We start from the raw sequence: 11,967 nt of genomic DNA, 5'->3' as shown, positions 1-11,967 counted from the left end.
CCCCTTCCTCATGAAACACCTTGCATTTTGGAGACAAACTTACCCCTTTATACCGGTTCTATTTATTCAGACGAACGACTACAAAGAGCAGATGCTGAGTGAAAGAGAGAAATTCAGAGCAGAGAAAGCCGAAAGCGTGACAAGTTTGCAGAAGACAATCGATGACTTGCGGGGCGAACTTTATCATGCCGAGGAAAAATTGCAGCAAGCTCAGGGCGTCTATTCATCCAGGGAGTCGCTTCGTCCCAGTACTCTGCGCGGAAGAAGCAACAAAGTAGGCGCCAGAAGCACCCTGACGGGCAGTACAGACAGCTTGTTCAGGGACAGCAATGTAAGCGATCAGATTGCGGGGCGCAACCCATTCAAACTACACGAAACTACCAGAGAGTTCAAAACCTCCACTTTGCCCTCCCGATTACACACGGTGGAAGAGACAATCACTATCTCCAGGCGAACCTCCACCACAGGCCCTGGTGAGAAATTGTTTCATTTGCGAAAAGTTCAATATTTGAGCGGTTCAGTTCATTCCAGCACGCCCCTTGGAGATGGAAGACGAAGAAGACAACGCATTTAGTAATAAATATTTGAATGAACTGCGTGAAGGCAGGTCTCTGCAAAAACAGCTGGCTGACGCAGTTGCAGGTGAGTGGATGGGGGTTTTACTTGTGAACTTTTGCGATAGATCTTTGTTTTGTTTAGCAGGCGGAGCCTCCAACTCCAGTCGAGTTTCGGAGTTGGCGCGACGGAACACAATGGTGCCAGCCCACTTGAAAAGTTCCTATCCGCTCGAGACACAATATGTGAGCCTTTCGACGGCCAGGGACGAGGACATCAAGGTATAGTAGAGTAGTTTGGAGGACAAGAAATTGAAACATAAATGTGCGTTTGGTAGTCGGGCCAAGTCAACTTGGACGACAGTCTATCCAAGCTGCTGCCGGGTGAAAAGCCGCGGCAAAAAAAGGACTTCGGTACCACTTCGTATAAGAAGCCCGGCCCGCCGACGCCGAGCAAGAATGGAGGTAGGGCTTCGCTGCAAGGCAACGAGCCGCTTCCATTGAGAGAGACCAATGCCACACATAAACAGGTAAGGGCGTTATCGCTTCCTGTAGTTCATACAGCGGCTAATGTTGGACGTTGTTTGCATATTTGCAGGTCACTCCAGGTCGAATTCGGACCCTCTTCAAGGGACTCAGGGACGGGATGCGAGCGTCCCGTGACAATAGCGAGGTAACTTTACGGGGTCTCTTTAGTGAACCCCTGAGCTGTAGTAGTTTGATCTGTTTTGTGGGCGAGTGCTTCAAGAGGCAACTCGCTTCTCTTCTATGTAGGGGAATAGACTTTTTGTAGCGTAGCGTAGTGGTGCTGGTTGTTGAATGCACGCAAGTTGGCGAATTGCGCTAATTGATTGGTCCTCAATTGCAGAACTTCAGTCCACGTGCCGCCAAACCGTTGGGCACGGTCCGGAGGAGAAAGTGAGGATTTGGCAAAAACCGCTGTGATTGAAACCAATATTTCTTGTTCATGTTGATAAGTAATACAAATATTTTTTTAAATAATACTTTTAAACCAGAACAGGTACAGGTCTTGCTTTCACCTATTTTAGATGTTTACCCCCGGTTGCACCGTTTTCGCCTTAAACTCTGAGTAGCTAAACACTCATTATATCTTAACCGGTGTTTAAAAAAAAAAAATGCGCTGAACCGTCGCAAACTAATCGTCGGTTAGTTAATCAGAGAATCACTATGGCACCTCCGCTTTTTTGGCTTAGGTTGCTATCTTCATGATTATCGAATTTTATTTCACATGATCTTTCACAGCCACCTCTCGTGTTTATCCAGAGACAAGTTGTCTCTGGTTTATCTATGTTCATAGCAACGCGGCCAGTAATATATTGGTTATGTTATATTTTATTTGTGTCCTACTCTTTGAATATAAAACTAACGGCTTCGATGGAGCAGGAGCTGGAGCAACTGACGGCGTGCAACGAAAAGGAGAGTCAGGAAAAGCAGAAGCTGTTTGCTGAAAAAGCGGACATTCTGGAAGATTTGCAGAAAACCATTCGGGAGAAGGAAGAGCTCAAACAGTTGGAAGTCCAAGTGAGTTCGATGGAACAGGAGCTAAACCAACTAAGAGCGTGCAACGAAAAGGAGAGTCAGGAAAAGCAGAAGCTGTTTGCGGAAAAAGCCGAAATTCTGGAAGATTTGCAGAAAACCATTCGGGAGAAGGAAGAAGCTCAAACAGTTGGAAGTTCAAGTGACTTCGATGGAACTGGAGCTAAACCAACTGAGAGCGTGCAACGAAAAGGAGAGTCAAGAAAAGCAGAAGCTGTTTGCCGAAAAACCGAAATTCTGGAAGATTTGCAGAAAACCATTCGGGAGAAGGATGAGTTCAAACAGGTGGAAGTCCAAGTGACTTCGATGGAACAGGAGCTAAATCAACTGAGAGCGTGCAACGAAAAGGAGAGTCAGGAAAAGCAGAAGCTGTTTGCTGAAAAAGCCGAAATTCTGGAAGATTTGCAGAAAACCATTCGGGAGAAGGAAGAGCTCAAACAGTTCGAAGTCCAAGTGACTTCGATGGAACAGGAGCTAAACCAACTGAGAGCGTGCAACGAAAAGGAGAGTCAGGAAAAGCAGAAGCTGTTTGCTGAAAAAGCCAAAATTCTGCAAGATTTGCAGAAAACCATTCGAGAGAAGGAAGAGCTCAAACAGTTGAATAGATGGTGGCAAAAATAAAATACTATTGGCCGAAAAACCTACAAAGCTAAATAGGCGTTTTTTACTGATTATCATCACGGTCACTAATCAACCACAACTTATAATCTATGTTTTGAATCAAATGTGATTTCCCTTTAAAAATTAGCAGATTCTAAACTGAAGTATGGTAGTAATATTAAATTGTCGCTATGTTTAAAAGACACGGAGCTCTAAAGATGTTATGAGTTTCGTCAAAATAGACGGGAATCCTGAGTTTTACCAGCTCAAAATCACTCAACTGCGATCTCGCTTGACAAAAAATCGCGTGTTTCAAACTAACGCATGTAGAAATTGGAAATTGTCAGCATCTTTAGAAGACACTTGGCCCTGCCGACCCTCAAAGTCTCATAAAAATCGCCGGGAATGCTAATTGTTGCCAGCTTAGTAAATACCGCTCTGAACATGGATGTTTTATTCAACCACGGCATCGCCTTAAAAAATTCGCATTCTCCAAACTAAAGCCAGTAGCAATATAAAAATTTCWCGATCTTTAGAAAACACTTGGATCTAAAGATRCTTKCAGTTTCYYTAGTCACCCGAAATTCTGATTGTTCACAGCTCAGTAAATACCGCTCTGAAAATGGATGTTTTATTCAACTACGGTCTCGCCTTAAAAAATTCGCATTCTCCAAACTAAAGCCAATAGCAATATAAAAATTTCACGATCTTTAGAAAACACTTGGATCTAAAGATGCTTGCAGTTTCTTTAGTCACCCGAAATTCTGATTGTTCACAGCTCTGTAAATGATGTTTTATTCAACTACGGTCTCGCCTTAAAATATTCGCATTCTCCAAACTAAAGCCCGCAGCGCTTCGAAACTTTCACGATCTTTAGAATACATTCGGACCCAAAGATGCTTGAAGTAAAAAAGGGAAAAATAAGCAAACAGACAAATAAAAACATATTATTCTACAAGCAGGTCCATTACATTCACATACTTATATACAACACTGTGCAGTCTTATTTCTGGGGCTGTTTCGGGGGTGGGGGCGCATCCAGAAGGGCGCTTCTGATCCCCACTTTCTCCAGCTCCTCAATCAGATCGCCAGATTGGTGCAACTGCAGCACAATATCGCAGCCCCCTACAAATTCCCCATTGATGTACACTTGGGGGATTGTGGGCCAGTTAGAGTAGTCCTTAACGCCCTGTCGAAGGGCCTCGTCAGCCAACACGTTGTGCGCCTCGTAGGGCACCGCATGCATGCGCAACACCTGCACTACAGCATTACTGAAGCCACATTGGGGCTGTTCTGGCACCCCCTTCATAAACACCACCACTTTATTGTTGGTCACCAGTTTTTTGATTTCTTCGGCAGATTTCGAGCTGCTGTAACGTGCCAAGCTACCGCCAAGCCGCAGTAGGGCTCTGCTGTGGCTGATTAGACTCATTTTTTAGGGCCCCAAAGTTGACAGACTAACAATTAATGACCCGGCGAACTAGTGCGCAAGCATCACAGCTGTTGGCTACCGAATTGGGCATAGTTGTTATCTCTTTTGCACGCATGGGAGTTTTCTGTTGGAGGTATTGTCGTCTCAAAGCAAACGTATTTTTTTTCAAAAAATATCCCAATTGATTTCTAATCAAGGTTTTAAATTAACTTGGTCGTTCATTAATATTATACTTTCTGAACTCCGCGCCCCGAACCGCAAAGTTTAAAAACTGCACAAAATAGTCTTCAGTCACTCGACGAACACTGGAAACCAACACAAAATGTTTGCCTTCAAAGGCGTGAAGTCCACCCACGACAAAAACTGGATTTCCCAGGCTAATCCTGCTGAAAATAGGATCCCGTTGGGCCATCAGCCTGCGGCTCTGGGCCTCCAGTAGCTGGCCGAGTCTGGAGGGCCTGAGATAAGCCTTTGAAACAACACGAAAAACTTAAAAATGCGATACCTACTCGTCTTCAGCTGGGAGGACTTCGTCCTCCTCTTCCTCACTGTTTGAAGCAATGGAGTTTGAATGATTCAGCACACAGAGAATGGCAGATGTGCCATCATCCAAAATGAGTCTGGTTCTATCGTTTTTACGCTCCACTGAGGTGATTCGGGCGCAAAAAGCCACGTTCTGGAACGTGGTTCCATAGGCCTGGAACGACCTGGTTATTCCGTTTTGTAGCTCAAAGTTTAAGTAGTCTCGGATAAGGTAGATTCCTGAAAATTGCCGCATAGAATGTGGTGGTTGGTAACTACCAAACTTTTATTGGCTCTTGGCGCTGCGTTCCTAAATTTCACATTTTCAACCGTTTTTTTTTTAAACTTGACCATGTAAACTACATATATGAATCTGAATGAAATCCATATACGAATACTTAAACTGTTTAAACAAATCACATCTCTTTCGAAACGGTATTTGATACCTTAGGGCCTCCTAGAGTTACTTTCTCAACACCCCTATTCGATACTTGCCTAATTGTTTTCCTATTTTGGGCAACACCAATTCAGTATCCTCCTGTTCCATTAATAACTAGAAATCACAGTTTTTCTGCTTTGAAAAACGTAAAAAATGCTCCCAAAGTTTCTACTTTCAACGGCTTTCAAACGCTCAAACTTTATAGGTTAGCACCACAGATTATCAAACTATTAAGTTACAAAGTTAGCACCACAGATCACAGAGGTTACTCTGTGATCCGTGGTTAGCACTTAGATCTGTCCACAGACTACATACTATTGGCATGGCATAGATGAAGACAACTGGCCCTAGATCTGTCAGTGTCAGTAATTGGAGCTGCGATCAAAACATCCAAACATAATTTGAAAATTTTTCTTATAAAGCCATTCACAAGTAGAAAAAATCGGCTTAATTCTAAAAGCCAAGACTCTAAAATACGTTCCAGTTCGGTGACAGTGCATAAGTTCTCTTAGTAAAAGTGTTATTTTGATGTTTGTATGATTGGAGGTTAAGAGCCCTGTTTTTGTGTTTGTGTACGCTTTGGGGGAGCCTCCCCTGAAATGTCCATCAATGTGACCGTGACGGGGAATCCAGTTAGTATTAGGAGGGGCCAAATGATCACCAACCCCCAAAGGGAGAAGGAGGAACGAGATAAAAGGCGCATCTTGAGGTTACAGCAAGTGCGACAACAGTCCAAAGATTTGGCTGCAAAAGTGCGAAATAAAGTGCGGACTGAGCAGAAAAAACACCAGCAGGACATTGAACGTGATGGTACGTACAATTGCTTTGAACAAATCCAGTTTGGGACTTTAAAAGGGACCGTTTTCCGACGTTCAATATAATGTTACCTGAGCCAATAAAATTAGCAACATTTTGTTGATTGCATTAACAGCTTGTTACGCCTATGCTAATGTTAAAGCAGTATTAGTTACGTACTATTTTCCATTCATTATTGCCTCATATTTAATTCCCAAATAAATCGAATTTTGTGAACGTAGCATCGTTTGGAGTCTTCCATGTAGGACCAAACAGTATCGAAAAATACAATGGCATCAACGTACACGCTGAGATCTAGATGGTAAACTGACAAAACTTGCATTTACGTAGTTTCTTCGTGTGGAAATAGCAATACGCTCGAAAATTCAGAACGCACCACTTTCAGTTTACCGGGTCAAATTTAACTTTTCACATTAATACCGGGGAGATTTGCTTGCGTAAATTAAAAAGCTAAAAAAATCCCGCACTTTATGATGTTGGCATCGAACATTTTACTACTATTTCAATAGGCAGAGAAAAGCTGAAAGACTGGCAAAACCGACAGCTGCTGGAGCTGCACAATCAATACCTGGATGCGCTGGATGAAATCGGTGTGGGACATAAAGAAGCTGAAGAGCTGGCTGATGAAAGCGCCCTGTTGGAAAGTGAAAAACTGCGCAACGAAGAAATCGCAAAAACCCGAGGAAAATTGGCACAAACCAAGCACCAGATCCAGAAAAACGAGGACAACTATAAAAAAGCGGTTCCCATCCAGCAGAAAAAACTGGTCAGGGACATCGAGAATACCAGGGCGGCTTTGGTGTCTGCTTTGCCGAAAAAAGCCCCCAAACCCAACACCAAACAAGCCCAAACTAAGGTTGAACCAACGTTTGTTCACTTTTGATTAGTTTTTGCCAACTCCTTTTTTTTGTAGGTGACCAAAAACGCGACCACAACTGATATAAACATTACCATTCCAAATGAGGACGGTTTTAGCGAAATTTACCAGTCAGACTCCAGTTCCAAGCAGAGCGAAAGTCCATGTGAATGTTCGGAAACTTCTGAGGACCACAGTCAGACAATCAATTTGAAAATGAAACCCCCAAGCCAACACTCATCAGGTAAAAGTTGTCGCTGGAAACCACATTTAGGTGTAAACCAAATTATTGTTTGTTTCTGCAGAAAAGTCCGCCCCGAAGCCGAAATCTTATCAAGAAACGCTTGACGAGCGCAAGCGGTTGATTGACGAATTCAGGGCGCAGCCTAAAAGCATCCCAATCGACACCAGGATTTCCGATAGAATCAAGCAAAGACAGTTCAAGTCCACCGAACCAGACTATTGCGATTCTCTTCACGTTGAGTCTCTAGCAGGCCATTTTGTTAAGCTCCAATCAAGTTCTAGACTGGACAAAGACCCTCTGGAGCTGAGTAGCGATGACTGTATTTGCACAAAGATCAACAGCAGCTGCCCGTGTAAAACCAGCAAGTCTACGGCAGTGCAAACTGAAGGCAAATTCATCTGCAAATGTGAAAAGCCTCGGCATTCTTCACGCAAGCTCCAATCGAGGTAGGGAAGGTTTTACAGCTGGAGGGGTGGGTTTTGATGTAAAGTTTCCCAGGTCGGAGGCGACGTCTGGGCGAAACCCGGAAATTCCCGTAAAACCCGCCGTGAAGCTTAAAGCTACCAGTGAGGAGCCAGTGGCAGCCAGCACAGTTTCCTCCGCGTACGACCGAGTCCCTCATTACGATTTTCCCAATAGATTTGTTACGGAAAGGCAATCAAGTACCCAAGTGGAGAAGGTCGATGGAAGCAGCCTTGAGGTAATTTAACCTCCAGTTATTCTCTAAGAAATTGCGCAGGAAATGCGAAGCTACCTTTGGAATGGCAATAAATTGTGCAATATATTTGGTCTCAATCGGACGTCCGCAAAATAATGGATTTTTCTCAACCTGTTATTGAACTCACATTTTATATGTCTGCGCTATTTATATTTAAAAAAAATCTACGCATTTGCGAATTTGATCGACATGGTAACTATAAAAATAAACACTTGCTTGTTTTCTAGGTTGTTCCTAATGTTACTTCCGAGGTGGAGTGGCAGGAGATAATCAAGCAAAGAGACGTGGATGCTCACGTCCGAGGAAAACGGGCTTTGGAGAAGGAAAAGGCTCAAAGAGACTACCAAGAACTGATGAAGAAACTGCCGGTGCTTCAGCGAAAGGAGCACATCGCACAAATTGGCACGGACAAGCCCGAATACCACATGTCTGAGGAGCGGCTTAAGGAACGCGAAAAGCAACGACAAAATCGGCTAGAAAATGCCTACTCACAGGCCATTCCCAATTTGAAGCCCCAAATTGTCACTCTACCCAAGCGAAAATTGGAAATTAACAAACCAGACGAGCCGTTCGAGATTTTGAATGGTTAGACTAATTTCTCGAATTTTGGCTCATTTTAGAACCGTATGTTGTTTTCTATTGCCAGGTGATGATTCCAGGACATTGAACTTGGGCAAATGGGACACAGATTCGAACCGGAAAACCATGTTTTCTGCTGAGGAAGTGCATGAAATAATCAGGGCCTTCACTGTTCAGAAGCCGGAAGATCGAAAAGCCAAACTCAAGCAGCTGCTCAACAGTTTGAAGCTGCAAAAGGAGCAGCTGATCAATGAAATTCGTGCGTTGCCGAAAGACGACAGTATTGACGCCCTTATTATGGATCTCACCTCGTTTAGTGATGATGACAAGCCCCTTAGGTACATTCATGAATAATTATAAAATAAAAACTTTTGCAGAAAAAAGTGCAAAAACAGTCGTTCGTTTGGCGACAATTTTGACTCAAACTGTATTATAAGGGTTCGTTTAACTGTTAAAATCGTTGATTTCAGGCCAGTAAAACGCAAGTCTAGCGAAAAGGTGAGAAAAAGAAGACTGGAGGAAACGGAGAGTCAAAGCGACACTTCCAGCGATGTGAAAGTCCGCGAAAGACACCACAAGCATCCAAAGGGCCACCACACGGACAAATGCGGCCATCACAAAGACAAATACGGCCGTTCTCCAAAAAAAAGAATGAAAAAACCCTCTAGGGTGTTGGTTTTGCAAAACATGAGCACGCAAACGACGCCGAAGTCAACTAAAGAACAGGCCTCAACAACCACCACTACAACTGGAAGTTCTAACGAGCAACTGTTGCCAAATTCCGTAAAAATCTGCACAAAATCGCATACCCCTTGCGATTGTTATAAAAGCCAGAACGGCGATTCGTCCGAGGAAGTTTGCAAGATTTTCATTAAAATTAACGAGGAGAATCCTCCAAAAATCCAAGTAGTGCAAACCGCGACAGTCGAGCCGGAGAAAGCGGCAAAGGACAAAGAAGCCAGCCCTAGAAAATCCAGCAATCACTCGGGGAAAGAAAACAAACCCCCCAAGTCTAAAACAAAAGTTACAGAAGTCAACTTGCCAGCCTCTAAGGACTCGAAGGCACCGCACAGGGGCACAAGGCAAACTTGGAAAGAGCAATTGAGTAAAAACTCGATGTCTACATCCAGCACCTCGTACATGAGCCCGCCCGACTTTTCCAGGCCGAATACCACAACTAGCACGGAGGCCAGCAGACAGTCCTTGTACAATTTGAGGAGAAAACCTCAACCAACAGAAGTAGCAATTGGGTAATTTCAGACAACTTTAATATACAGCGTGATTCAAACCGGCGTCAAATGGGGCTTACTTGAGGAGAGTACGGAAAACGCTTTTAAAACCAAAGTTGAATTTATTTCAGTACTCGTCCGCATTGATTTTGATCTAAATTTACCCCTAAAGTTCCTTTGCAGGTGCTCTCAAATATCTAGTTTTTGGTTAACAACTTTTTTCTGTACTTTCTACATACCCCCAAAATAATGACGCCAACATTGAATCATCCTTTACTATCAACTATAAAGGAAATTTTGCCCTTTCAGGTCGATGAACAGCAAGGTTTCATCTCAATCCAGCGCCAAACCAGAGCAAATGAGCAAAACTCATTTAGTAAATTACATTAAGCGATTGTTGAGCATGTCGAAGGCGAGCGTGGACGATTTGGGCGTTTCATCCAGCGATGTTCAAACTCCCAGTCAAAGCATCATTGAAATGGAGCCAAACAATCCTCTGGCCTCGTTGCACAACGCAGTTCGGCTCATCAATTTGAGAGCAGCTGATTTTCCTAGAGATTCAGGCGAATTTTTTTCCACCAAAAATTCGTCCCAAAACTCGCAAACTAGAGACCATTCAAGCCAAAAGAACGACAGTTCTACGGAAAAAATCGCTAAGGAACATCTACTGTCGCAATATGCGGATGTTACGGATTCCTGCACCAAACGAATAGCCAATCTTGCGGCCATGATCGAGCAATTGAGGCAGGAAAAGCTGCAGATGATGGAAAGTCCACCTTTGGTGCCTTACCATGCCTCCCCTAGCAGTCCTCAACCGGAGGACGCCCCTCAAGTGACCCCCACTTTAAGCGACAAGGAAAACTCCACTAAATACTTCGATTTTCCCCCGCATGACGATAAGAGCAAAGCGAGCAATTCGACAGCCAGTTTGGACGAAGAGGAACTCAATCGGAGATTGTTGGAAATTGATATGTCGCTAGCGGAAAAGCTGAAGAAGTTCAGACAGGAACAGGATGGGACTGGCGGTAAGTCGATCCTTGGCCACCAGCTTACCAAAGGGAGTATTGAAAAGGGTTAAATGATAATGATATTGCAGAAAGAGGCCTAAAAATCGAACAGTTAATAATATTTTCACAACGAATTAAAGCCAAAGGCAGCTTCTTTTCAAAGTCAAACTAGTCTGGGTTCTAAAATACATCTGCTGCTTTAAACAAAGTGGGAGGAAAAATAAGCACCATTCTAGTACAAACTCATATTTTTATTCGACAGAACCTCAACCCACTGTGTTGGCGCCAGAAGACCAAATCAACGATCCAGACCAGCCGTTTCTAGATCGTCTTCACCGGCTAATCCAGGAAAGTCATCAACAGGAGAACGCAGTTGAAGCGGAAAAGCCTCCAGCTGTCCAACCATTTGTGCCATTTCTTGTGGACATCCCGAAATTGCCCATTTTAGAGCCAGAGCCGGACAGGATGAACTTGGGGCCGGAGAGGCGGCACCCGCCGCCCTCCAAAGGCCTTTTAACCGCCAAGAAATTTAATGGCAACATTTCCCTAATGCCGCATGAACTATCGACGATTACCGAAGCTGATAGTCAACATTCGGCCAAGATTAGTCCCAATCAGTCTAAAACGAATGCATCAATCGATAGAGAGTTGCATCAGCTGCTGGATCAGGCGGGGAGCCCCGATAGCGAAAGCACTTTGCCTGCGGCAAAGCCAAACAGTCCTGGAGCCGCATCAGGGAAACACAAGTCTGCTTCAGATAAATCGGATGCTTCCATTTCCAACGCCTTAACTTGCAGCGACAGCACTTGCACGAATCTCGCCGCGTTGTCATCCAGCTCGAGTAAAATGTCTTCATCCAGCTCTTCTGGCGATTTGAAGAGCATCGAGGCGATGCTGAAGAGCATCGGTTTGGACTGGGCGATTCCAACGCTTCACAAGACTCAGGAAGCGCTAGCTTTAACGTCCAGCTCCAGCTCAGTGGATTTGAGTTCGAAAAAAACGAGCGCGAGAAAGTCGACCAGCGAGAGCGAAGTTAGCTTGAAGGAGTTCCTCAAAAAACAGCTTCTCGAGAAGGTTTCTTCAAGCAGTTTGAATAGATCGAACGCCAGTCCAGCTAGTTTTGTGCGCGACTGCTCCGATGTCTCATCAATTCATGAGAAGACCAAGCGGAGAACTTCAACGCCAGTTTTCTCGAGTAAGAGCACGAATAAGTCCAAGGAAGAGCAGCTGTTTAGTGGCGCTTCGGATATATCTTCAGTCCGGCATAGTTCGGCGAATGTTTCAGAAAAACGAACATTCCAGAGTTTGGCTGGTGACGATCAGTCCCTAGCTTCGGAAAGTACCGCTGACTAATTGTTATGATTGTAAGATTATTTTATTACTTTGTATATTTATTGTTTGTTCGTTTTATTTC

At 44.0% G+C, this 11,967-nt stretch overlaps 2 protein-coding genes across 3 annotated transcripts in view; one reads left to right on the top strand and one right to left on the bottom strand.

Moving 5' to 3' along the window:
* Positions 1-11,950, top strand: part of LOC109542409 — a 19,286-nt gene extending 7,336 nt beyond the window's left edge. Inside the window, exons 7-17 of the mRNA XM_048662624.1 lie at positions 2,356-2,730; positions 5,738-5,914; positions 6,430-6,776; positions 6,834-7,020; positions 7,082-7,466; positions 7,519-7,720; positions 7,966-8,323; positions 8,385-8,655; positions 8,788-9,567; positions 9,856-10,571; positions 10,816-11,950. Coding sequence (XP_048518581.1) covers positions 2,356-2,730; positions 5,738-5,914; positions 6,430-6,776; positions 6,834-7,020; positions 7,082-7,466; positions 7,519-7,720; positions 7,966-8,323; positions 8,385-8,655; positions 8,788-9,567; positions 9,856-10,571; positions 10,816-11,906 — 4,889 coding nt within the window. The 3' untranslated portion in view covers positions 11,907-11,950. The remainder of the gene's footprint in view (positions 1-2,355; positions 2,731-5,737; positions 5,915-6,429; positions 6,777-6,833; positions 7,021-7,081; positions 7,467-7,518; positions 7,721-7,965; positions 8,324-8,384; positions 8,656-8,787; positions 9,568-9,855; positions 10,572-10,815) is intronic.
* On the bottom strand, positions 3,643-5,341 carry LOC109542419 (glutaredoxin-related protein 5, mitochondrial). 2 transcript variants are annotated; one of them, XM_019911644.2, is made up of 3 exons: positions 5,161-5,341; positions 4,653-4,905; positions 4,306-4,601 (listed from the first exon to the last, which is right to left on the bottom strand). In XM_019911644.2, exons 1-3 carry the CDS (start codon positions 5,210-5,212, stop codon positions 4,349-4,351), a joined length of 558 nt encoding a protein of 185 aa, XP_019767203.1. In that variant the 5' UTR covers positions 5,213-5,341; the 3' UTR covers positions 4,306-4,348. The 2 variants fall into 2 exon arrangements, with proteins under 2 accessions (XP_019767204.1, XP_019767203.1); XM_019911645.2 differs by lacking the exon at positions 5,161-5,341 and having other exon boundaries at positions 3,643-4,601; positions 4,653-4,896.
* Positions 11,951-11,967: the final 17 nt, after the last annotated feature.

This window comes from Dendroctonus ponderosae, unplaced genomic scaffold (assembly GCF_020466585.1).
Source record: "Dendroctonus ponderosae isolate FM_Combo_2020 unplaced genomic scaffold, Dpon_F_20191213v2 Dpon_F_20191213_11, whole genome shotgun sequence".
In the NCBI taxonomy this organism is placed as follows: Eukaryota; Metazoa; Arthropoda; class Insecta; order Coleoptera; family Curculionidae; genus Dendroctonus; species Dendroctonus ponderosae.
The sequence above is the reverse complement of the archived record's forward strand: the minus strand, read 5'-3'. Positions and strand labels throughout refer to the sequence as shown.